This window comes from Accipiter gentilis, chromosome 4 (genome assembly GCF_929443795.1).
Source record: "Accipiter gentilis chromosome 4, bAccGen1.1, whole genome shotgun sequence".
In the NCBI taxonomy this organism is placed as follows: Eukaryota; Metazoa; Chordata; class Aves; order Accipitriformes; family Accipitridae; genus Astur; species Astur gentilis.
In genome coordinates, this window is record NC_064883.1 from 21,534,526 (window position 1) to 21,560,472 (window position 25,947).

Below are 25,947 nucleotides of genomic sequence, written 5' to 3' on the forward strand. Positions count from 1 at the left end.
GCATTGGGGTTCGCTTGTTTAGACTTTGAAAGCAGTTATCTGAGAAGACGAAATGAGGCGCTGTCTAAAGAGACAGACTAGCTGGGAAATACGCTTGGACAATGACAATTTTCTGTTTGCCTCGGGTTGTTTCAGGTGTTACGCACAAGGGCCTTGGAGCTCTTCATGGAAGATGCTTTTGCGTCACAAAACAGGCATGTGTGTCTCTATACTTGGGTTGTCTAGATCTCAACTAAAAAAAATAAAAGCTGATAACTTTTAAAATATTTTACACGAATACAAAAAAAGGAGGAACTTATCCTATAATCTTTGCTTAACTGGAGATGACATTCAATAGTAAAGCTACCAACACATCCGCTGCAGCATAGTAATGCCTGCAGAAAAGGTTGTCTTTCCTTTTGGAATTATTGGAGTCTGCACGTAGGTCAGCTCAGCGTGTGTTTTCTAGTCCCGTTGTTATTTAGCTCCCCAGCTGGCCCATAACTTGTTGCAGGGTGTGACGTAAAAGCAAGCATGCTGCTCGCCGTTTGCACTGACATAGTGATGAAGGGAAGTCGGGAATAGTGGTCCCCTCTGTGCATTCTTTAGCAAGAATTAATTAATTCTGGCTACCGTTGGGAATATAATCCATAGTTATTTCTGTGGAAAACCTCTAACAGGTTTAGCACATAGCAAAGTTACTTGTTAATAATAACTAAAATTTTCAGAAATACTTAAGTATTCAGAATGTTACCGCTGCAAATAAAGTTGCTTTAATGTAGTTGCTTTTATTAAAAAGAAGTGAGTGGGGTTTGATTAAGTCTAAACAACATTTAACAACCAGCACAAGCTAGAATCCTATAGAAAAAATAATGTACTTTTTTTAGCGGCCACTTTATTTGTGTAAGTTAGTGTAAAAAGTTGCAGCATATTAATGACATCAAGAGCATATCCAAATGCTGGAAATAAGGGGACACACTTGAAAATTATAGTTTTGCTAATACCTTTTTTCTTTTTTTTAATTTTCTTTGCCAACATAGGGCATTTAAAACACCAACACAGACTTTATCCCAGTGTGAAAGCTCCCATTCGTTTCAGTTAGAAATTGGAATCTGCGACTCACTACATGTTGAAACCAATTAGATAATAATTTCTAACTCAGGTTTTGTAAAAGGTTGCAATTTGATACATCTAGCCTACAGTTAAATGGATTAAACAGGTTATAAACAGCAGCATTCAGGAGGGGCAGGACAGTGGACCGGGGAAGCCTTTGGGAATATGCAAAATACCCTCTTCGTCTACTGGCCCATGACGGGTGGTGACATTATTTCTGGTGGGAGTGCTGTACTTGGATTTTTGTTAACCTGAAACAACCCTCATGTTTCTTACATTTGGTTGTACAGAGCTGCTAAGAATTCTAGAAGGATCTGGGTATTTTCACCTCCCTTAAGTAAAAATTGAGTGTTCAGCCCTTCTGGTGGGGGCTTAGCACCTTGCAAGGCCCTTGCAGTGGGGGGAGGCAATTCCTTGCTACCAATTCCTCCTGCACAAGGCAGGATGCAGTCTAGCCTAATATTTGTTAATCCATAATAGTCTGCGTTAAGTGCTGTTTAGCAAAAACTTAGTGTGTTTTTCTATGAATAAACCATCCCTGTCGATGCAAATATTTGCTGTTGCAAACTGTTACTGCACATGCAACTGTGGGAGGTTGCCTGGTTTGCAGCTGATTAGATTTGTACAGTGAGTGACAGCCTTGGACAAAATCCAAATCATACGTTAATATTAATATTAATTAAACCAATGTAAGTTAATGCAGAATAAACAGTAATCAGCAGCTAACTCAACAACTGTAGTAAGCTGTCCACTCTAGCCACAGGATTTTTTGTTAGAAGATGCCTGATAGACACTTCACATTACATGTTGTTTAGAGAAAGGGAACAAAATCATCGCCAAGTTATTCTTACGTCAAGGAAAGATACAGAAAAGTTACGGGCTTGAAAGTGCTCGAAAAAAATTTAAGGAAGGCTTTTAATATTTTTTATAACAGGAAAGGAGAGGCTGTCACTGGACAAGATCTGAAAAAAAATCTTCTGAATGCTTCTTTAAATAAGCAGAACCATCTAGCAGCACGGTATTTTTTTATGAAACAGTAACCAAAGGATGTTAATAACTACATAACCCATACATTGGATGCATTCACTTATTTTTATTAATTGAACGTACTTTGTATTCTATGCCTCATTTATTACATTCTGTGTCATATTTGCTGTGACTGCCAGGGAAGGGTTACGATAAAGTCAGAGGCAATGAAGATGGGTGCTCATTTAACAGGTGCTCCACTCCCTTTGTTCTTTGTATACACATATTCAAATCACATAAGGCAGGGGACAGGATAGGGCCTGTTAACTCATTGCTGATTTCCCTAGCAAATAAACCAGCAGCTGCAGGTCCAAGCCCTGGCTTAGCACTGAGAAGAAGGTGGGATTTGTGTGGGACAGGATGCTTTCATGGAGCCCTTTAGCCAACTTATTTTGGGACTTACAGTGCAAAATATATTTTCTGCTTGTGGGTAAGAAACAGTTATGAATTATATTTGATTGTCATTGTGGAAATGTGAATTGGTTTTATACTTCTAAATTTAAAGATATTTCTATTGTACTGTCAGATGTTTTATTTTAAGAAGGTAGCCTAAAAGCTTTTAATCAGATAGTGTCACCCTGTTTTATGAGTGGAGCTAGAAACTTTTTAGCAACTGACAAAAATTAGCACTATACATAATCTGTAAATAAAATGTGGGCATTGGTTATATATATATATATATATTGTCACATTTTATTAAGTAATACATACATTGTGCGTTCTTTTTACCAAGTAAGGCGGGACAGATTCTGAACCAAAGTTTATACAGAAGCTGTTACACATCTCCTTAAAAATGCATTATGTTGAGACAGTGCTGATACATTATTTTTCAATTCATTATGATGCCTTACAGTTAACAGGGGAAATTTGTATGTAATATTTAAATGCACTTGGTATTAAAACTAAATTAAGCTTTCAATCAACTGAAGAATGTGTTCCCATTAATAGTACATTTGTTTGGTATCTGGGTGCAGTTTTTGTAAGTATACATTTGTTATCCATGCAGTTGATAAAAAAAATAGATTTTCTAGGCACTTTAACAGGAATATCGTGATCAAATGTTAGATAAACTTCTACAAACTCTTGTAGTTCACTTTTTCTGTATTTAATTGTTTTTGTAAATATCAACAGAGGGAATATATACTATTAAAAATGTAGTGCATCCTCTACTCATTCATGTGTAAGGACAATTTTTCTTTAACCACCTTTGTGAGCTTCATCTACCATCAGCTAGTTTCCTTGATTTTAAGCTAAATACTTTGCCAAGAGTTTGGCTTCGTAACAATTGCAGTTTTATATGAATTTCATCAGATTTTTTCTTTAAAAATGAAAACAGTGTTTGATAACAAGATACTGTAAATATTCACTTTAACTACATTACAACTTTGACATTTTTTATTAAAATTCTACAAGAGATACTGGTATGCAAGCAGAGTGCTTTATTGTACACAGTTGTTCACCAGGAAGTCTCATCATATACTCTTACTCAGAGATACATGTTTCCTAGTATGGGAAATGCGCAGCTTGTACTTTATCTCACAACAAGAATCGGGTGCACTGGGGGCATGACACAAAGCCCACAGAAGATAGTGACCACAGAGGCAAGAATTAGGTCAAATAACAAAGCTCAGTGGACCTTGTTCTGCAGCAAAAATCCCAAAGTGGGGAAGAGTATGCCTCAGTCCCTGCTGCTATAACTGCGGGTATAGGAATTGCAAATTTCCTGGTCCATTATATCTCTTTTTTTCACAAATGAACGTATTTCCAAAAAGTGTGAAAACTATTGCCACTGATCTAATTACATTTTACTCCAAGTTCGGGGTTTTTGGAGAGCAGAAGAGCTAAATAAACATTCTGGTGAAAAGCAGTTGAGAATGCAAACTCACTTTGACAGGGAGATGTGCATGTTAAATTCAGAGAACAACAAAACCTTGCTAAGCGGGTTTCAGTTTGTGCCTTAAACTCAAAAGTTATGTCATAGTTTTTTATTTAAACTAAAGCTGCAGCTTTTGTTTTATGTCAACAACAATTCTGTTGTGCTTGCTAATACTGGTGATAGCAAAGTGAGATGGAAGCAAAGCACAGATCACTGAGCCCCAAGTGGAGGTCATTTTGGTACAGCCCGCTTGCCTGATGGTTATTACACAAAAACTAGTTTTTGGAATTCCATTGTCTTGGAAAAATGGGTATTATATGTAGAAAGCTATAGAGATAGGCTTAAATTATATGGAATTTGTGCCCCATGAGGATGAAGTAAGAGTTTGGCACATTGGCTGAATTTCACTATTTACATTAATTCAAGGATTAGTCGTTAACAGTCTTCAGTTTTGACTAAAAATCAAAACTTATGAAATTAGTTTACTATTCCAGACTGCAAAAGATTAGGTCTCTGTTAAAGCTAGAAGTCTCTCAGCCTTGCTCCTGTAAAACTTAGCCTTCCAACAGAGCGCCATTGTCTCCTAACAGCTTCCCCGAGCCTCAGCCTGCTTTGCCTCTGGCCCTGCCAGCTACGGGGGAGCTCCTGCATGTGGATGGCACTCCGTGAAATCACCTCAGCAGAGCAGCAAAGCCTGCACTCACCCAAAGCCACTCCTGAACAGACTCCAGGGGAAAACGGAGTTTCTTCCCTGACCACCGCTGGTCTTTGCTAAAAGAATTTGCTTAACTGCAGATCAAAATGTCTTTCCAAGCGGTTACATAGAGCCATTTTTCCCCAAGAATCAAGTGGAACCGAGTTGATTTACGGTTTCTTTTCCCATCTCTTTTAACTGAGAAGAAATTAAGTTTTCCAGCCACAATTATCTTACTCTGTTATGGTGATACCTTCTGTACTGGTCACCCTGGTTTTCCTTGTACTCACTAGACCTGCTTGGTTTTTGCTAATTTTCTGCACAAATGGATCTGTGAGAAATATTATTTGTTATACATATTTTATGGTTACTCTGCAGCTGTTACTAGCTTCTTGTCCTACAGCACAATTGCTTATTGACAGCTAGATAAACCCAAAAATCAAGCAATGTCATGCGTAAAGAATCGGGAAGGATATGGGCAGATCTTTTAATTGATCATTTACAGATCTCCCAGTGTCTGAGAGATGGTTTTGACTTAAGTCAAGGAGATTTAAAAATTGAAATGTACTTGGTGGGTTATGTGAAATATATTTCCTACATTGAATATTTTGTGAAGGATTTTACTGAGGAATTGCGCTCTTTTTTTTTCAAATGGACGACAGCAGTTTAAATCTGATTTGCATTTTAAGGTTTGCAGGGGGGATTTCGCCTCTGAGAAATGTTACAAATCCCAAAAAACTAATCTCCCATTAACCAGAGTCTAGCAAGTCCCTAAGCATTGTGCAGCATTGGAAAACAGTGGAAGAACACCAGGCCAAAAATATTTTTAAAGAGGGGTAGGGGAGGAGGGTTCAGTTTGGTATGCTTCAGCTGTTTCAGGTTTTTGATCTAGAAAAAGTTAAGCATGTAAACATCTCTCTCCTGGGCATCCTCCACTTAAGTCTCTCCGTAGTTTTTCTACACTCTTCCTCCCTTTTTGTCCCATTCTTCTCCCATCTCAGCTGACCCCCAACCGTCCTTTCCACATCAGTGCCCATGCAACCTGAAATCCTTCGCTCGCTTCTTCTTTAGCCCCTGAGAAGGTAGGTTCACCAGTCTTTCTGTCAAGGGATTTCACTGTCTTTATACACATCACCCCTATAGTGTTCTGCCACGTTCTCCTCGGGTTTTCCTGTCCTACCTACAGAGACGCCAGGAACTGACTTCTGTAGTTGAGTATAGTATTGCTCAACTTTATGAAAAGTGAAGCCAGCAACAAAATTACTTTTTTGGAGGTAGACTTTGTAGCTGGATTTGTATTGACTGTAAAACTGACTAGAATGGACAGAATATGACCCGAGATTTCTTAGCAATAGGGTTTTTTCCTGAAATAAAGCTAGTATCTCTGATGTGGTTTTGTGCAGCACCTTCAGCAGCATGGACAACATTGCTGGCTACCCACAAGCCAGTCCCCTTCCATGGCATCTCTGCTCTGCTACTTTTCATGCCCTTCCAGAGTACCTCTGACATCAATTACTGGTATTGCATATTGTCATGCTACATCAGTGACCCCCACACCGTTTTTGTGTCCCTACCCTGATCCCCAGCGACAGTTTTCTTTGCTGTTAGCTCAAGTGGCAAACAGCTGTGCAGTGAAATGGGAAGATTATAACCCAGAGGACATATACAGATACCATATTATGCTACTGAACTGACATTTTTATCTTTTCCTGCTATATAACCTAGGAAATCAGACACAAATGAACCTTTAACGATTTCTTTTTGTTATAAAGACAAATGTTATGAAGGTAGGAGATGCAAAAACCAAAGTTGTCTCTGCATTATATTAATCTTTAATAGCACAGTCGTATTTTTCACACATATCTTCCTCTGCCTCCCTTTCCAGGTAAAGGGTATATGTACTTCGGCAGGAGAGTTACTTTTTTATTACAGGTATTGGAAAGCATGTCAAAAAGAAGGTGTTCAGCAGGAGGAAAGGAATAGGTGGTGCATGGTGAAAGCATTGCACATTGCCCTGGGCGGTGGGTGCATTCTCTCTCTCAGTTTCCAGTGCGCTCCTGTGCAGTGGTAGATGGATTATTTAAATAATTTTTTTTTACGTTATTACTAATCAGAGGTTGCTTTTTTCCCAGGGTTTTGACTTAGCACTTGGCAGTGTGTTTTTCAGCAATACTGAGCACTCAAAGCTGAGCGCTGAAACCTGCAACTGAAGTCATTAGGAGTTGCATCCTGAACATACTAAAATCTGTTTATGTGTATTTTGAAAAATCCAATCCTTAATATTTCAAATTGATCATCCAAAATGAGTGGCTATTTTTGCTGTTAATTTTCTATGTGCATAAATTCCTCATCCGTAAAGTCTGATCAGTTATAATGGTGGTGTGAAAACAATAATGGTGGTGTGAAATCAATTCATTAATGTAAACACTTCACACCATTGCTGTACTTGTGAGTGTTGTGGAAATTGATCACTCAGTCCTAAGAGTAAAGTTTTAATAATGTTCTATAAATCTGTCTAAAGCTGACACAATTAAAAATTACTCATTAAAATGAACACAGCAACACTGATGATTAACTCAGGAGTGGCCTTCATTGCACATCTGAGGGAGGCAGGATTCTCGGAGAACAGGATTAATCATGTGGCTGAAAATTTTTATTTCGTGCATATCGACAGCAAACCTTAATTCTGCTCTTTCCTAAAATTTTAATACTTTACTTTTGCAAGCTTAGTAATGTTTCTTGAATTTAGTCTTATGTGTACAGTGCAGACAGTAATAACAACTATCCATCATTTTAATCAGACAAATTCATGGAAGTACTGCTTGTTAGATTTTCAGTCAGTTTCTGAGTATAACTGGCAAAGTAACAGTAAGAAATTTCTCCCTAGCTAAACTCAGGAAAAAAAAAAATCTTAAAAAACTGAGTTTCCAATCCAAGACTGTTAGACAATATAAGCTCTAGAAATTGGAATTATTTTAAAGGGAAAATACTTTAAACATTGAGGTAAATGCAAACCTTTGGCCTTATGTCAGACTTTCAACAATAAAAGATCCTCTGCACAGAAATAGCAAATATCCTTCCTTTGGCTTTTCATATATTTTAGAACTGAAGCTCTATAGCTAGATGCAACATCACTGAGGTCAATGAGAGTTTGCCCCTTTCTGAAATCTTTCTGAAATCTTACACCCAAAAAAGTGTAAGCTTTAACTCTGAGAGTTTTTTCTCTGTGACAATTTCTCATTTGAGGTTTTCTAGTGTTTCCATTTGTGGTTTGGGTTTGTTTATTTTTTTTTTTGTTCTTTCATTTTTATGCAGGTATTTGTTCCGCCTTAAAGTTGACAGTGCCATCTCATACTATCCATGGTATTGCAGGGCAACCACTCCATCTTACTGTTGACTACAATTTCAATGCTACAGCTTCTGAAATCCAGATAATTTGGCTTTTTGAGAGGCCTCAAAGTAATCCAAAATACTTGCTTGGCTCTGTAAATCAAACAGTAGTTCCAGACTTGGAATATCAACACAAGTTTACCCTCATGCCACCTAATGCATCTTTGATGATCAATCCATTGCGTATCAGTGATGAGGGCAATTATATTGTAAAAGTCAATGTCCGTGGAAACGGGACAATAGCTGCCAGTCAAAAGATTCAAGTAGCTGTTGATGGTAAGTTAGTAAAATACAGTATCTTCATTTTGAAAATAAAATTGCAATAGTTTTGAAGTACTAGTTCTTAGTATCCAGTTACAATCGTGTACAATGTAATCCAACCATACCTGAATAAATACTAACAAGTTATGTTGTTTTCCACTGCTGCTGCAGGGAATCCTACAATATGTCATCTTGAAACAAAATTAATATATTGACTAAAGTTTCTGGATCATAAGTAAAAAATGAAGGATTATAGAAACCAATAATTAATACTAAATTAGACAAACTTCTAAGAATTACTGTTTCATAAGGCTCTGCTGTGCTATCAGTCATGAGGATGCATTAACTTTCAAATAGTCATTCTCCCTGAACAATTTTACTTTCTGTAACTATCGAAGAGCAGTTATTGACTTTTGCCGGTGACCTTGTGTCTGTAAAAGAAGCCCAGATCTGAATTCCTAAAATACTGAAGTTTCCTCTTTGTACTCTGCTCCTTGTTGTGGAGATATAAAAAAAAAAAAAAAGGGGGGGGGGGAGGGGAATAGAAAAAATTATCTAAAAGAATGATAAGAGGCTGTTATAATTTATGCATTATACAGACCGAGCCCTGTAACTGTTGGGCTTGAAATAATTAAATGAATGACATATTGACGTGACAAAGTTGAGGCTGCCATTTAACTCCCATACTTGTCCCAGTTTGCAGCCATCCTCAGGACCGGATCGACAGTGTATTTCAGCAGTGCCTGCTGCCAGCAAAGCTGCAGGCAGCCATGCTGAGGAAGTTGCACACTGTGGGCAGTGTCATGCTTTGCACTCTTTTCGTTTCTGTGGCCTCAGGGATCTGCTTATGAGGCAGGAGCTGGAGGCCATGGTATACCTGGCTGCAGCCTTTGTTGTATTACCAGTAATATAAACAGTAAAGTTTTATTTAAGTACTAGAACAATTCTTACAGTCACCAGATGAGAATATGGCCTTCTTTTTTCAACATTCAACCACATTTAATAAATAAATTTGAAATCTGAGTACTTTCCAGAGAGGATGGTGACTGCTATTTGTATCTTCTTGGCAGTGAAGACTGTAATATACTGGCTCATCACTTTTATAACTCTTCTTATCTTTTTATTTTACAGTTCCTGTCACAAAGCCAATTGTACATAGTGAACCATCTTCAGGGGTAGTGGAGTATGTAGGGAATATTACATTAAAATGTACTGTGGAAAAAGGTACAAGGGTAATTTACCAGTGGATGAAAAATGGGAAGCCTCTCCATGCCAGCCCTAATTACACCTTTTCATCAAACAATGCAACAGTTCTAATTGTTCCTGTTGTAAAAGAAGACATTGGGAACTACAGCTGTCTGGTATCTAATCCTGTCAGTGCACTGGAAAGTGAGATAATTGCACCAACCATATATTGTGAGTATATGAAATATTCATATTTACCTTTGTATAAATGATCTGGCTGGAAAGAGTGCCTCTAACTATGGAAACGGGCAGAAAACAGTTGAGTCAACATTATATGTGAGCTGGCATTCAAAATGAGCTTGTTTGTATACAGCTCTAACATAGAACAGTGTAATAAGAAGTTACTCAGTGTTACATAGTTGTGAAGATGAGTCTGAACTGCAGAACTCAAATAGGAACTTCAAGAATTCCAAAGTACAGACATATTTAGATCTGGAGAAGATGTGACTCAAAGGAAAAAAATATTCAGATGGGTATACATGAAAATATTGTTGAAAATGGAGACAGCAAACAGTGTCAAAAAGCTAAGTACAGAAAATACCAGGCTGAAGGACTGGTGTTAGTTGTTTTCCCCACGATCATTTCGAGTCCAGTCCTGTTTAATACTTCCATTAATGACTTCAGCATAAAGATTGGGAGTATGTCACTGAAGTTCACCTGTGGCATTAAACTGAGAGGACTGAATGACTGACAGAGTAATAGAACTGGTATGAAATTTGCTGGTAAACAATAAATGGGCACGCACTTTTAGAGAATAAAAACCATGAACTGCTGATAAGATGGAGATTGGTTGGGAAATAACTGAAGCAGCGAGCCTGGGTGATTGAGCTATCGCAAGATGTCTGTAAACTGGAAGTGTGATTCAGGCATGAGAAAGACATAGGTAATTCTAGGGTGTGTTGGCAAACCATTTCCAACAAGGAAATAAGGGGAATACTAATGGCACATGGAAGATGAGACCACATATAGAATACGGTGTGCAGTTCCTGCACATCCCAGAGTAATGATCTTGAACTCAAAAGAAGCAGAACAGAAAAGAATGGAGAAGAGACCTCAGTCTGGTTTAGCAGAAACAGAGCTGAAAGGAGTCTTTGCTTTCCACATCAAGTGGGAAACATGAGGGAACGAGAAGAGTTGCTTAAAGACCAACTTTGACAGAAGAATAGACTATAAGCTAGCCATATATTTGGACCGGAAACAATAGCAGAGGGGAACTTAACTGTGAGCATAGATTGAATTCATGAACAAAATGAGTTGGAGAGAACAAAAGATTGGTTTAGTCAACATTCAACAACGATACTTTAAATCTTAGGAAGGGCACTCCCATTTTGTTCCTTATGCCTCCTGTAGTGTCAACTCCTAGTGCCTCCCAAGTTTTGCAAGTAGCACATGCTACGTATGTGACCTTGCCAGGCTCTGATCCTCATGTCCTCAGGGGTCGAACTGTCCTTTTCAGATGAGAGCTGAAATCAGACAGGTCAGGATATACTTGCCGCCAGTCCTGTCCAGATATAACCAGTTGTTGTGGTTTAACCCCATCCAGCAACTAAGCACCAGGCAGCTGCTTGCTCACTTCCCCCCACCCAGTGGGATGGGGAACAGAATCGGGGGGGGGGGGGGGGGGGGGGGGGGGGAGTAAAACTTGTGGGCTGAGATAAAGACAGTTTAATAGGAGAGAAAGGATGAAAATAATAATGACAATAATAATATTTTTTTAAAATTACAATAATAATAAAAAAAGGATTGGAATATACAAAACAAGTGATGCACAATGCAATTGCTCACCACTTCCCAGCCAATGCCCAGTTAGTTCCCGAGCAGCAATCCATGCCCCCACCCCGGCCAACTCCCCCCAGTTTATATACCAGGCATTATGTCCCATGGTATGGAATATCCCTTTGGCCAGTTTGGGTCAGTGCCCTGGCTGTGTCCCCTCCCAACTTCTTGTGCCCCTCCAGCCTTCTTGCTGGCTGGGCATGCGAAGCTGAAAAATCTTTGACTTAATATAAACACTACGTGGCAACAACTGAAAACATCAGTGTGTTATCAACATTATTTTCATACTAAATCCAAAACATAACGCTATACCAGCTACCAGAAAGAAAATTAACTCTATCCCAGCTGAAACCAGGACACCAGTCTATCCAGTGGCACTGTGCGGATGGCACAGTGCATGGGCTGGAACTGGATTCCTGTCCAGCCAAGGGCTGGTGCTCCCTCTTGCTTTTGCCAGGCTCTGTAATCTGGCAGCCAGTAGACAGCCCATGCCCCAGACCTGGTATGATTGCACTACCAGTATATTCAGAACCTGTAACTCTTACTATGTCATATTTTCCTCCTCCTTTCATCTCTGATTATCCATTCTGCTACTTATTTATTTTTAATTATTAACTTGGAAGAATTGGATAAGGGGGTGTCTTGCATCTAAAATGTGTGTGTCTCTATACTGCACCAGGAGAAGAGAAAGAGACTGCCTAAATTAGCAAAGACCAACAAGGACATTGTTAGATGAGAGCTGATCCCTTAGGTGCAGCTTATAAAATTGACAGCAATGCAGATATGAAGATGAAGGATCGTCTGCAAACAGTTCTAAACAGGGCAGATGTGACCTGAGCTTCCATCACATTAAACAGAGGAATCATGACAATATGCTCTACAAGGAAATAGCCAGCACCGATGGAGTTTTAACTTGTCATTACTGTAATAAAAACATAATCATCATATTCTTTCCTCAAGGTAGCACATTTTTAAATGCCTGCTTTTGTACAATCACAACCTCAGCTCACTTAAGTGCTTAAGGTGCTAAGAACGAGAGCTGCATGTATACGATTGCACTGCCTCTGCTGCTTTTCTCACCTTAATAAGCTATGAATGGGCCTTATACACCTCTCTCTTCAAAGAATACCTATACAAAACTTGGGGACACTGTATCCAGCACAACCTGACAGCCTTCTTACAATGCAGTAAAATCAGGTCAGGCTAGAAAAGTATCTGCCACTCTTGCTACCTTTCAGACTGCTCTTTCTGTTTGTGGCACAGCGTGTTCGGCATTCTCATTTCTGACCTGTTGCACACAGGATTGGCTCCAGAGCACTTACCGCGCTGGCGGGTGTCTGGGTCACTTGTGCTGACTGAAGGTGTGTGCCCCTTCAGTCTCAGTTATGGTACGGCTTCCTCTCTTCTCCCTCCTTCAATTACATGTATTTTCCAGCAAATTTGAAAAATCTTTTCAAGTTCTAAGCTGAAAACCTATTTTTTACCCATTGTTTAGCAGAACTTTAAAATCTCAAAGTTACTTTGGTGTCCACGTTTCTGGAAGCTTTTGCTGTTCGAGTGATTGTGATATACAGCTCAAAAGATCAAACTTTGAGATTCAGTTTTTCTCCACATGTGGAAGTATTATTATAAGTATTTGCATTTTCAGAATGTACTTTTTATTTCATCAGAACTGAGGGTTTGCTTTGTGCATAATTTAAAATTTGAAAAAAATACTAAGGGAAAACAATGCAATGCTGAAAGACTGCCATACTTGCGCTACTATCCATATCCAAGTTAGTGATGAGAGCTCAGGTCTTACTTTCTGAGCCATACGAGGTCACATAATTTGGTCCAACCTCTGCCTGCAGAGGTAGTTTGTCTCCCAGCTCCCAGTTGTCAATAACAATCCAGAACAGGTCCCGGGATCTCTATGTGCCATATGTCATTGCTGCGGGGGAGTTACTGGAGGTGATAAAAAAAAGGTCACTCACAGTAAATACCTGCCATCTGCTTGGAAACTGTAATAGTCTCATGGTGATAGGAGAAATTGGAAATATTCCCACAGAGCAGTAAATTGTTACTCAGAACGGATGATTTATTATTTTACAAGTCATTTAGTTAACTGGCTTTACTGAGACAAGAGGCAGGTTTCTGTTGAGAACAATACCAGAAAGGAGAAATAGAGCCGAGGGATCCACGAAGGCTGTCACTGTGTTTTTTTACTGAGAATCAAAAGTGTTTTGTTCTTCATTTCTCATTATTATTCTGCTTCTCCATTAGCTGCGATGATAATGTACCCCAGAACATGGCTCTTGCAGTAGCATGACCCAGAAACAAATTATTTCAAGACTGGAAGAAGCTGCTGTCATGGAGGCTGCAGCAGAAAACTGTCATACTGTGCTGACGGAGTTGAATTTAACAGACTAAGTGGGATTCCTTCCTTGAGACTTCCCAAAGCTAGAATATATTTAGTCCTAGAGAGGAAATGGTTAATTACCTGCATTTCAGAATCATCCTCGAAGCTGTGTATATCCCTCAGCTACCCAGTGTTTAGGGATCTCGATGATGTACACGGTACACAGGAGAGGCAAAAGACCGATCCACACGAAGCAAAAAGGTTACCCGCTGCTCGTGTTGTCTTCATCAGGGAATGCCACTTTTCGGACCTTGCCAAGATTTGACTATGTCTTAAGAAAACCTTTCTTTGTTTTTTTCAAACATAGTTCCCCAGCCAGCGTGTGTCTGTTTTTATAATCGTTTCTTTCAATTTGCAGGTCTCATACAAAAGTGTAGTTACGTTGTTAGTGTTGTCTGTCTACGCTGCATTGTTATGATACTGATAAAAAAGCAGAACTCATTTCTGATTCTTTTGCAGACTGTGGCAAATCTCCCAGTCTAGTGAGGGGGCACAGAGACCAGTCAGCTATTCTTACCATTAATCTCTGTTTACATACATAAAAAGTTATATTATCAATGAAAATAAAAGCTAATTCTTCTAAGATAGAAGAAATGGATAGGAGGATCCGCTGAATTGCTCTGAAAAGTAAAAAAGTGCATTCCTGCCTGTAAATAGTGTGTGAGGGTTTTTACTTTCATTTATGAAAAAGTCAAAGTTCAGTACATCCCAGTCCTTTCCCATCTGAAAAAAGGGAAGTAAATACCTCTAAGGGGCAAGCCCCTGTAAGAGGCTGGTGTTCTGGGAGCGCTTCCCGTCCACAGAAACGTGCAGCCCGAGTGAGGTCAGCCAAGCCAAAGCAGTGGTGATAGATCTGCAGTTCCCAGAAATGCTCATTACAGGGTCAGCTGGCTCTTGGATACAGTAAAGCAAATGGCTCGGGAACTGCAGAGCCTGTGAAGAAGCAGCCCAGCATCTAGAGTTTAAAAAATGCCTTGATTCTTCAGTGGCCCCTGTGATGTAGGTGGGAGCAACGCTAATTCATTCTGAAGTGAATCAGTATGGCATTTCCCAAGTCAATATTATGCATGATGTTGGGCCTTCCTGGAAACGAGACTGCAAAAGTCTTACCGCTAAGAAATAAGTAGAGAAAATAAAAAGGTTGGCAAGTTTACATTGTGAAATATGGACATTTGTTTAAAAATGGACTGAACTGAGGTCATGGCGTGATGGTGTACATTCTCTTGTCTAAGCCTTCACAAATAGGGAAGTGTGTTTGCCTATGTGTTCCTGAAGAATAAATCAGTCTCATAAAAAAAGACAGGCAATAAATAGAAGTGTGCACGTTAGAGGAAGTTCTGGTGCCAGTGTGCCATTTCATGTAGCAGGGAATTTCACATTCAAACCCAGCTACGTTATCTTAATGCTTCCAGACAACCATAGGAAGGTGGAAATATTACTTATTCCACTGTCTACAATGGGCATAATATTACTTATCTGTCTTTTTGCTGTGCCATTCTGTGTCAGGCACTTGTCAGCAGCTTTACTGAACTTCAGGGATCCCACCCAAAAGATGTTTTGCGTATTTTCTTCTTTTGGCTTCTGTCAATATTAGGTCTATGCATTTTTGATTATGTATGTAAGACCTTAGGAAATTAGCAACATTAAAATGATTAGTTCTTTTGACTGGAAAAAGTAATTTAATAAGGCACATTTTGATTATTATATTCTCTACATTAATTTCTATACTTAGATCCCTGTAAAAAGTAGATTTTAACATGTAAAGTTACAAAAACCCCATGATATGAAATGATCAATAAAAATAGCATGGGAAATATCGTATTTAAATATCTAGTTTCCCTTCCCATTTTCCCATGAAGATTACCCTAAAAATACTTAGCTGCTCAATTTTCTGAATAATAAACCTATGACTATTGGACAATATATGCCTCTTCTAATTATATTCAGAAACACAGCTTGCTTTCAGCAGAAGGGCTTATTCTTGAAAGAAACATAAATGTTGAAATAATAGAAGCCTACTAAAGTGGAAGGAAGGTTAAAGTTTATTTTAGCATTTATTTATGGAAAACTTTTTCTGAAGTTATGTAAGGCACACCCCACTCTATATTATGCCTCTAGAATAGTTCCCCAAATAATTATTATACTGCAAAGCATTACAGTGAATGTTTATATATTTCAAGGCTAATTTGTTCACTTTTAAATGTGCAGAGAAATTACTTATGACAATAAGTTTGGCATTTAAGTAGAAAGGGTCAGATATGCCCCTGAAGAAGACATGCTGCTTTACTTCACATTTTTCCCAACTGTTTTCAGTTTTCGTTCTTTTTATCGTACTGAACAATGCATAGACCTGTGCTTTTTCCCTAAACAGTGATTAGATCAGTATTAAGTGGGTGTAGTCTGAGATAAACCTAATACAGGTCAAGTTATTGAACTGAAAGCCTTTTAATTGAAATGATTGAATGCAATGCCAGCTGTTCTAAAGACTAGTCTAACTTACAAATTCTAAGTTTAGAGATATGCTTCTATTTAAAGTTTAATTATGTACTTTAATTTTAATTTTTCCACTGTGTTTTCTTTTTTTTTCAATGCAGATGGACCTTATGGACTTAGAGTTAAATCAGATAAAGGTCTGAATATAGGGGCAGTGTTTACAGTGGACATGGGGGAAGTTGTACTGTTTGACTGCTCAGCAGATTCAAATCCACCAAATACTTATTTGTGGATTCAAAGGGCTGACAATACCACTCATGTAATCAAATATGGACCCCATCTGGAAGTTGTATCTGATAAAGTGGCCCAGAAGACAATAGATTACATGTGCTGTGCTTTCAACAATGCGACTGGAAAACGAGATGAAACTCACTTCACAGTCGTCGTTACTTCTGTAGGTAAGAACATTAATTCATTGCTGTAACTGTACCGTCTCAGCAGAGTGCCAACCCCAGAAGAAGGAAATAATTCTTAGAGAGAGTATGTATCAGAAGAGAGGTCTTGCTAACAATGTAGTAAAAGGATTTTGGCCGTTCAGTGGGATCTGGGTTTTACTCGCAGTGTGACGTGGCTGGGCAGAAGACCCACCAAGATGCTGAAGTTTTGTGGGAGTTTGACTCTAAAATATGTTTGGCCATTTGGAACTTTATCCCCTGTGTAGAAAAGCTTCCTCAGTAGGCAGACCTCATCATGACCAAGTAACATGGCAAAATTATATGTCTCTTATTCTGTTTCTTACTTTTTGCCTTTAAAAATGATAAAGATGAATGAAGAGAATGATGTGGAAATCTGCTGAATGCCAAGGTGGGTCTTTCCTCCCAAGGGCAGATTTTTTCCAAGGCTCACTGCCCCACAGTTTTCAGGAGCTGTGAGCCCTGGGGCCACCAGCCAACCAGTGCATGGGAGAGTTTCAAGCATACATCACTGACTAAAATAACCAGGCACAGACTCACAGCAATGAAGGTCTTTAATATTTTTCCAGTGTGGTTAGCTGTTATAAGAACCTTAGTTCAGTGTATGATAATAATGCAAGCTGTGATGATGAATGGTTTTATTACAATCTGTTCATAAAAATGATTCCACTGTCATACTTATGAATCTATGGATTGACTGCTAGGTTCTGCTGAACGCCCACCTTTATTTCCCATACATTATAACCTCAGTTCCTGTATCAGATTGCGTTGAACAGCAACAAAGCTGTTTTTCAGAAAATCTCCAGAAACATACAGCAAAGAACAAGATATTGAGGAAGTCTGATATGTCTTATTAATACAAATCTATACAAGTATTTTCAGATAAGGAATGTATGCTATTAATGTTCAACAAGATAGAATAGATTGCCTTTTAGAAAACTTTAACAAAGCAATTTCACTTGTACAGACAAAAAGCTCAGGCATTTGTTAGTCAGGTAAGTAAGGAGAGCAGATGTCCATCATTCAGGCTGACTTACAGATTCATCACAAATCCATGGCTTTCAGTACTGGAAAGAAGATGCATTGAAATTTTACCATGAGAATACTGCACTCTAAGACTAAACATTGTGGTTAGTGGTGAAAGAAAATGCAGCCAGAGCTATGTGTCAGTAGAAATAAACATGATATTTCTCCAGGAAGTTCATGTAAGCTATGTTATATATCTGAATATTCATCAGTAAGTGTTAAGAAATTCAGCTGACATTTCCTTTCAAAGGCCGAAAAGAAGGGAAAACTCCACAGCTTCATGTTTAGTTGCACTTAAAATCATACATTTCCTAATTACAAATATTTTGCCTAAATAAATATTTTTAAAATATTTTATCCTGTGTATTCAAAAATTTAAAAATATCAGTTTCCCTCTCTATAGCCCTTTTCTTCTTGATGAGTATTTATTCAGATAGCACTAAATCTAGATGTCAGGCCTACACTTTACAATGCAGCACTGATTGAATCTAAGAGGTATGAATTCACACACGAGGCTAAACCTCAGAAATCCTGCTCAGGCTAAATTCTGGTTGCAACTGATTAAACACACTAAGGAAATACTATGAATATTATTCCATACCCCTTCCCCCTGCCCCCATAATCCTAGATACAGGGCCTGGACTGTGCCTCTCAAAATACTGGAAACCCCATTTTCAGCAGCGACAGGAACTCTGTTGTTTCAAAAGACCTTACACAACTTCCTCACCTAAGGGACTGAAACTCACCTATATGGTGCTATAAACAGCTGCCTAATTAGTGCTAAAAATCATCAAGAAAACAATTAAATCAATAAGTTACAATTACATCAATGATTGCACTAAGCTGTTACCCAGTTTTAGCCAAGACTAGTTAGATTTTAAAATAGAGGAAGTGGTATCTCGTTATGTACACAAGTCATTGCTCGGTTCTCGAGTCAACTTAAGTGTGTTAAATGCACACAAAGAGCACATCTTTGTTTTCTATACTGGTATGCCTGTGGAGGAAAGATTTATTGAGCCTAAATTTGAAATTATTCATTTTAAAGAACATTTTTAAGGACTCAGCTGATTCTCCAGCATTTGGGGTTTTTTTCTGAGGAAGGCAGTACATTGCAGGAGTATGAAAGAAATATGGTGAAATTGCAGTGATTTATTTTTCTGTATCTTTGGGATGCATCTGGTTTGAAATGTACATATATAATCTTTGCAATAACCACTGCACATTTAGCCAGCAAAATGCCAGTGAATTACATGGAGGTGTAAGTAGATGTAAGCAATGCTAGCTCTCTGTACAGGAGTTCATTGAAGTACTGGAAACACATCCAGCTAAATAATACATATTTGAATTGTACTAATAAAGCTGGCACTGACAAATATGCAGCATTAATTTACTGTATGGATTGTGACATGACCCTTAATTACATGAATTCTGCATGATTCAAAGCAGGAGGAGGAAATTAAGGGTGCACAAGCAACTATGTCTTGCTTTTCTTAACTTTCATATTTGTCTCTTTGCAAATTCTATGCAAATGTTTTCCACATGCTTTTATGTATGTTATTATATACATATTGTATTTGTGTTGTGTCAGTAAATCCTGCTGGAGAACTGCTGCTAATGCGTATCTTACCAAAAGATCTGAGCAAAGGAAAGAAATACTTTGGATATATTTAGACGTGAATACAAACAAACATAATTTATTGGCTTCTGATGGGATTTGATAGACAACCAGACTGTCAGTGACCTGAAAATCTTTAGAAAAAATAACAATAGTTCAGTTATCCCCTCCTACTCTACAGCTCCTATAGCTAGGATTTTCCTCCCTTCTAGCACAAACTGCTCACCTAATTGTCACCTAATTGCATGGTAGTTTGGTGTCTCTCTGCCTAGAATTAGAATATTCATCTACTTTTTGTGGTACTGTAATTTGTGGATTACGTTTACTGACCTTCATTTAGCTCTAGGTACCAATCTGTTCTGGACTGCATATCATTAATTTCCCAGTTCAGGAGGTTTGTGGGGGGAAAAAAATATTACCCGTTCATATGAACCCAAACTTTGTATCTATTTTGTATCTCTGTGCAGGATGACTAGCTTCAGATGACTTCAAAAGACACATTTTTCAGTGTCATTGTAGCACATTGTACAGAACAAGAGACTAAATACAGTACTCACCTTCTTTGTCACAGGACTGGAAAAGCTGGCCCAAAAAGGAAAATCTTTGTCATCTCTTGCAGTAATAACAGGAATTTCATTATTTTTGATCCTAGCTATGGCCTTTTTATTCATATGGAAAAGATATCAGCCACATAAAGGTATGTAAAAGTTAAGCATGCTCCAGCTCTTCTTTTGGACCATCAGAACAAAAAGAATGATTTTTCTTTTTTTCTTCTTTTCAGTGATACAACAGAAGCTGCAGAGCAGGTACAAAAATAAATCATTCCTAGGTCTGGAAGTCCTTTCCATCAAGAGAATTGCATTTTATCATATTAATTTTCTTTCCTTGGCTTATGACATCAAACTGAAAAACATGTTTATGTTTTCTAGGCCAGAAGCTGATTACAGAAAGGCGCAGACATTTTCAGGTAATGCTAATTAAAAGAAATGTAAGCATAAGGTCAAAATCCATTCCTGCAAAAAAATTAGCATCTGCACATACAAAAAGAAAGAAGGAAAGGAAGGGAAGTGTGCTTTTAACTTGGGATGGACACTTCAATGTTAGCTTACTTAAGATAGAACCAAAATGAACACAGGTCAGCGTGGGTTTAGCTCATGCCTGGAGTTCGCAGCAGTATGTACCCTGTTGGTTTGAATTCTAGCTGTTAATCCCAGTATTCTGGGATTAGAATCACCTGTATTCCACTGTTCTTGCCAATATGAAATAAATTAGTGTTACTATGGGATAGTAGTAAGAGGTGATACGCCATGGGAGGATCACAATTTTAAATGTTCATGGCACCAATTGATACCAAAATCATGAGATAATAACATGATATTACAGTATATATATTTTAACCTCTACCATATTCTATACTACCTTTTTCTGTGTCATCAGGACCTAGTGTGGTTTTTTCACTGCTTGTTTTCCTCCCACAATCCTTCCTACATGATCCTGGGCAGGAGAGGCTGGAGACCAGCCATCCTTTGGAAGGGTAGCACTTTTATTCCCATCCCTTTCTACCAAAGCATCAAAATAAGCAATAAACTGCTACATACAAGACAATAGGGAAGTACCTGAAGCTTAGGAAGGTAAGAAATTCACTTGAGCACAGAGGATACTTCACCCCAGCAAGTGGTATCGGAGGAGAGAATCTCAGCGCTGTCTTTAGTGCTGCACCCTTTGCTGTGGAGTGATGCACAAGAGACAACAGAGTCTCGGATCTCCTGGACAGTGGGAAGATAGAGAAAGAGACTCCCACCCTAACTAAAAGTTGTGTCTCAAGTCCCAGATATAATTTGTCAACTGGTTTAATAATGTGGCACCTATTAGTATCGTGTTCACTTTTTTGATTCTCAGCATTATGAAAGATTCAGATGGTACCATCTCACTACAGTGTAGATGTGCTGAGCTTATGGATTGGGCCTCTTTTCTATGGGAAGTGAAAGTAAATCAGTCTGTTTAGCCTTCCAGCAAAGAAAGTCCTAAGGGCTCTACCAAAACTGTTACTGAGGTTAGCAAGAGGCTCCTCACTTGGTCCAAGCTGTTGGAGATAGCCAAGGCACTGTGCATGCTGGCTGTGTAGCTGCCCTGCCTCGCTCCACACTGGCTTAGGAGCTTGGCAGGGAAGTAGTTTAAAGAAGATCAAACAACCAATTTTTAAATGTTTTAAAAACTAGGCCAAATTACTTTGCCAGTCATTATTTTCCAGGTTCATATTACATCCCGATACCTTTTTTCATGTTTGTTCTAACTTTAGGACATGAAAGTGCTTTGGATGACTTTGGGATATATGAATTTGTCGCTATTCCTGATCTTGCCAGTGGTTCTAGGGTATGTGACTTTACATCATAAACTGATGGTTTCTTTTCTATTTGTTAAGGTGTACTATATATCCATACTAGAATCTTTCTGTCAGTTTGCTTCTGTTGCTTTTTACAGATGTCTATATGACATATTCATGTCTACTGTTTATCCAGTACTTACACTTTCTTTACTGTGTTACTAGTTCAGTACTTGTATCAACATGGTACAGTAAGGAACTCAACAAGCTCTAAAAAGAACATTCTCAGTTCAGCTACCCTATATTAAAAGAATATTAGTAGTGTTGGGTAGATGGGCAGCACTGAACCACTTGTGTCACACAAGCAAATTAACTATTGCGACACCATTTTCTACCTTGGACCTGCTCATGCAATATACAACTTTGGCAGTGCAGAAAAGCCTCAAGGGGGTTTTTAAAGTTTTCATTGTAAACATATGCAAACTAAGTCTCAGCTATATTTCACAAGAATTATTGTGTTAGCCTCATGTATTGTGGGGGAGGAGTTAAGCACAGGAATTTTGCTAGCAGAAAAATTCCTACTACATATGTTACTTCTCTGCATTGTGTCTTTGCTGACATTACTGTATAGCAGTTGGAGATCATTCTGATGTGGCGTAAAAGGACAAAGAAAAAATGAGAAATAGGGCCACAAAATTTAAGGACAACAGACTGAAACTAGCCGGAAGTGGAAGCAACACTTTCCCTTTGCTAGGGAAAATTTCTGGCAATACAATCTTGTACCTTTGGAGACCATCAGTATGGTCAGGTAAGGGCGAACTCTTAAAACATGATCACACAGGGTCACATCAACAGTCACACCTATTTTGTTGTTATGATTAGTTCTCATAATACATGATGTATTAGCAAAACCCAGTCATGCATTAATAAACCCTTTTCTCTGCTGGGGTTAGATGATTGAAATAGACATTTCTAGGGCTAGAGTGCTATCATAAAGGTTAGTGGAGAGGACAGACTTTTACAGCAGCAGAGATAAAAGGCTTTTAGAAAACAGAGGAGCCAAACTGTATCTGTGAAGGTTTGTGACTTTAGGAAGCTTATTAAGTATGGAGATCAGGCCCTAAATCATCACAGCCTTAAGCACATTGTGACATCCCTTAGGCTGATCATATCACAAAGTCACATTCTTGCAGAATCGGGGCCTTAGTAGGTCAGGAGGGAGACAGAGGTGACAAGGACAACAGAAGGGATGTACAAGCAATGAAATCTATTCTGATTTTCAGTGAAAATTCAAGAAACGGGGTAGACTCCACTGGTTTTGTTCAGTTACTCAGATTTATGGCATTGCAGAAAAAGTCAGCATTTGATCCACTGATTCATTTTAGTTAGTTAGCAGAAAAAAGGAAAAATAAGAAAGTGCAGATAATCAAGGTTGGGTATAAGCAGAAAGACTGAGAATTCCTTACGGATGGGGACTGTAGGTGTTGTATTGACGTAACAGCAGATTTGTATACTTGACATACTGAACAATTTCATTGTTACTTCATTCATGGAAATTCCTTGCAGTTCCCTCTCTTTGACATGCTGGTGGGAGTTTTATGCTGAACTGTTTCCCTGAATATTTTCTCCTCTTTTACTATCTATTCTCCTCCTCCTCTCTTTATTAAATGTTCATTCCTTGACTTGTGGTAAACTAATAGAAAATATGTGCTATATTAAATGCAAGAGCTGCATCCCAATTCTTCCAAGATCCTAATTGAATTTGAAACTATTGCTTGCCTTACTATAAATGTGATGAAAACTTACTGAAAATGAAATGTAAACTAATAGAGATGAACTGTTAAATACATATGCAAATCATTGGTAGAGAAAAGTTAAAAAAATGAGAAGTTACCTTATCAGTTTAATTTCTGTTGAATCTTCTCCCTTTTGTACTTACAGTAGGAATACTCCTTGCTACTTTTAGGTTTCAAGCCAATCTGTTCCTGGCTCTGTCTTTGTCCCAGGCCAGGATATGCTTAGTACGGTTTATGAAGTTATTCAGCATATTCCTGAGCAGCCGCAACAAGACCATCAACAGTAAGTTAAAGCCCATGTGCACTCATGTGGTAGCTCAAAGACAAATACTTTTGTACCCAGAACAATTTACATTTTGGTAGCTGGTGTTTGATTCTAGTGAAAAGTGTAAGGAAAACATGTATAAGCTACATTAGTTCCTCTACCATTTCCTATCCAATCCCTCACTTTTCCTCAAGACTCCAGTCTGTTGTCTCATCGTGCCAGTTTTGTCTAAGTGTGAAAAACAAAAGCTAAGATCTTCAAACACAATTTCAAATGAAAATTCCCAAATGTTTTAAGAGGATGGCTATAGTTTCATGGCACTGAGACATCAGCACTTCCCGCTGAGGAGGTTAAATCTTCAATCAAAGCAGTTTAATTGGCAGCACGGCTTCCAGACCTGCCCACCATGTGCCAAGTAGAACTGGGGTGGGGAGGGAAGTTGCAATGTTGAAACTGGTCAGCTGATCAATAACCAGTGTTTGTTAAAAAAGTCACTGAAATATTAATGTATGATGCTTAGTTACCTGAGTAAGCAATGCCTTAATTTGTATCTTAACTAATGGTTTAAAGCAAAAGAATTCTTGTTCTGCAGTACCCTGGTCGGGAACTCCACAAAAACACTTTTGCTGAGTTAAATACCAGAAAGACCACGGCACATTGTGCTTATGCAGTTAGTGTCTGGTAGTCCTGGTTTTGTACAAATCACCTACTTCATATCACTTCTTGGCATAAGAAGAGTGAATGCACTGTAAAGTTTTTGTAATTGTGGTATAGCTGCCATAAATCTGTTCTGAATATCAACAGTATTTCTTGAAAATTAAGAACAGCACACAAGACTTTATTTGGTAACAAGCCTACTATATCACATTTTTCATGTTTTTATGATGTGTTCTTTTTCTTTTATGGTTCAAAAGGAAAATATGCACTCTTACCAACATACTAATCATTTGGATGAGTAATCACAATGCTTATGTGACTGCATTAGTATTCAGTACTTACACTATTAAAAATTTTGTGCAGGTTACATCTTCAACTGTGTGTCCAAATTATGTATGCAGACGTAACAAGCCATGCCTGTAAAGCAAGCTGATCAGTGAGAAAGCAATAATGAATTACTAATGACATTTTTGTTCTGCTTGGAGTTACTCCCTTTGAACATTAAGATGAATTTTTAAACCAGATGTAAAAAATAGCATTCATAAAGTACATCTTTTCTTATTCTTCCTCCTACATATCTTCCTTCTCAACTTTCTCACTGATACATGACCCCTCTAAAAAAGGAATAAATTCAAAGTATAGGTAACTTGAACTTTCTAACAGTTCAGATTTCAGCTCAAACTTCGCCAAACATGTTCTATAGTTGTAAAGGATTCATTTGCATAAACCCATTTTGCTGATCTTTTCATATATCAAGATTTTTAAAAAGAAACATAGGAATAAAATTTTCACTAAAAAAATCCGCTAAACATGACAATGGGTAAACTACTCAGATTAGAAAGATCACTTTCATGAATTTTCCAACTCCTGACCTGCTGCGAAGGAGCACTCTGAGTGGGAGATAAATAAGGACAACTAAGTCGATACTGGCACTTGCAGCAGGATGCTTCAGCATTCAGTATAAGGAAAAAACAAAACACCACAGAACAGGGAATGGAGCTGGGAAAGTAATTCTAAACTCCTGTAGTGCAAAGTGATGATTGCTTATGGATGGATCCCACGGACTTGGTATGCAGCCATCGGTACAGTAATCAGCAATGTTCATGGGAAAAATGATATAGAACTTGCCTGCACTCTGCTTACGGTGGGAATTTCTCCTTGTGCAAAACAAAAGAACGGATACTATGGGTGCCAAACAGGTTTGTTGGTAAAGTGATCATTTTACTCTTCTTCCCAGTGGGTCTGACTGGAACTGCTGTAATTTCATACATTTGTTAGAATTAATGTGCAAAGAAAAATAAGTCAAGAACAGTGTTTCATTCTCAGATTTACAGTCTGAGAATCTTTCAAATCCTCTCTTTGAATCTAACATCTACCAGTGTTAGCTGACGTTCTCTCTCTTGCTACTAGAAATCCCAGTGACAGTACCAGCAAATTCACAGACTAGCCAATGCCTAACACACTGGGAATAGCTGCTTCTTTCCACTTTTCCTTATGCTTTTATCAGCCTTTTTATCCATTCATCCACACATGCACATATGCATCTGATGCTCTATATAATTACAAAATTTTAGATGTGCCCCAGCTCTTAAAAAGTAAGA

The 25,947-nt window shown here is 38.3% G+C and overlaps 1 protein-coding gene across 1 annotated transcript; it reads left to right on the forward strand.

The window, feature by feature from the left end:
- Window positions 1-17: 17 nt before the first annotated feature.
- On the forward strand, window positions 18-23,711 carry HEPACAM2 (HEPACAM family member 2). Its single transcript, XM_049798580.1, has 9 exons — window positions 18-2,548; window positions 8,004-8,354; window positions 9,471-9,755; window positions 16,353-16,649; window positions 19,877-20,002; window positions 20,087-20,111; window positions 20,235-20,272; window positions 21,605-21,678; window positions 23,595-23,711. The coding sequence occupies exons 1-9, from the start codon at window positions 2,479-2,481 to the stop codon at window positions 23,709-23,711; spliced, it is 1,383 nt and encodes a 460-aa protein (XP_049654537.1). The 5' UTR covers window positions 18-2,478.
- The last annotated feature ends 2,236 nt before the right edge of the window (window positions 23,712-25,947 follow it).

What these genes read in the sequence shown, in the direction of transcription:
- HEPACAM2 (XM_049798580.1), top strand. Translation starts at nt 2,479, where the DNA reads ATGCTTTCATGGAGCCCTTTAGCCAACTTATTTTGGGACTTACAGTGC. An exon ending in AATATATTTTCTGCTTGTGG is followed by an intron (nt 2,549 to 8,003) that starts GTAAGAAACAGT and finishes ATTTTTATGCAG; the next exon opens with GTATTTGTTCCGCCTTAAAG. An exon ending in AAGATATCAGCCACATAAAG is followed by an intron (nt 20,003 to 20,086) that starts GTATGTAAAAGT and finishes TCTTCTTTTCAG; the next exon opens with TGATACAACAGAAGCTGCAG.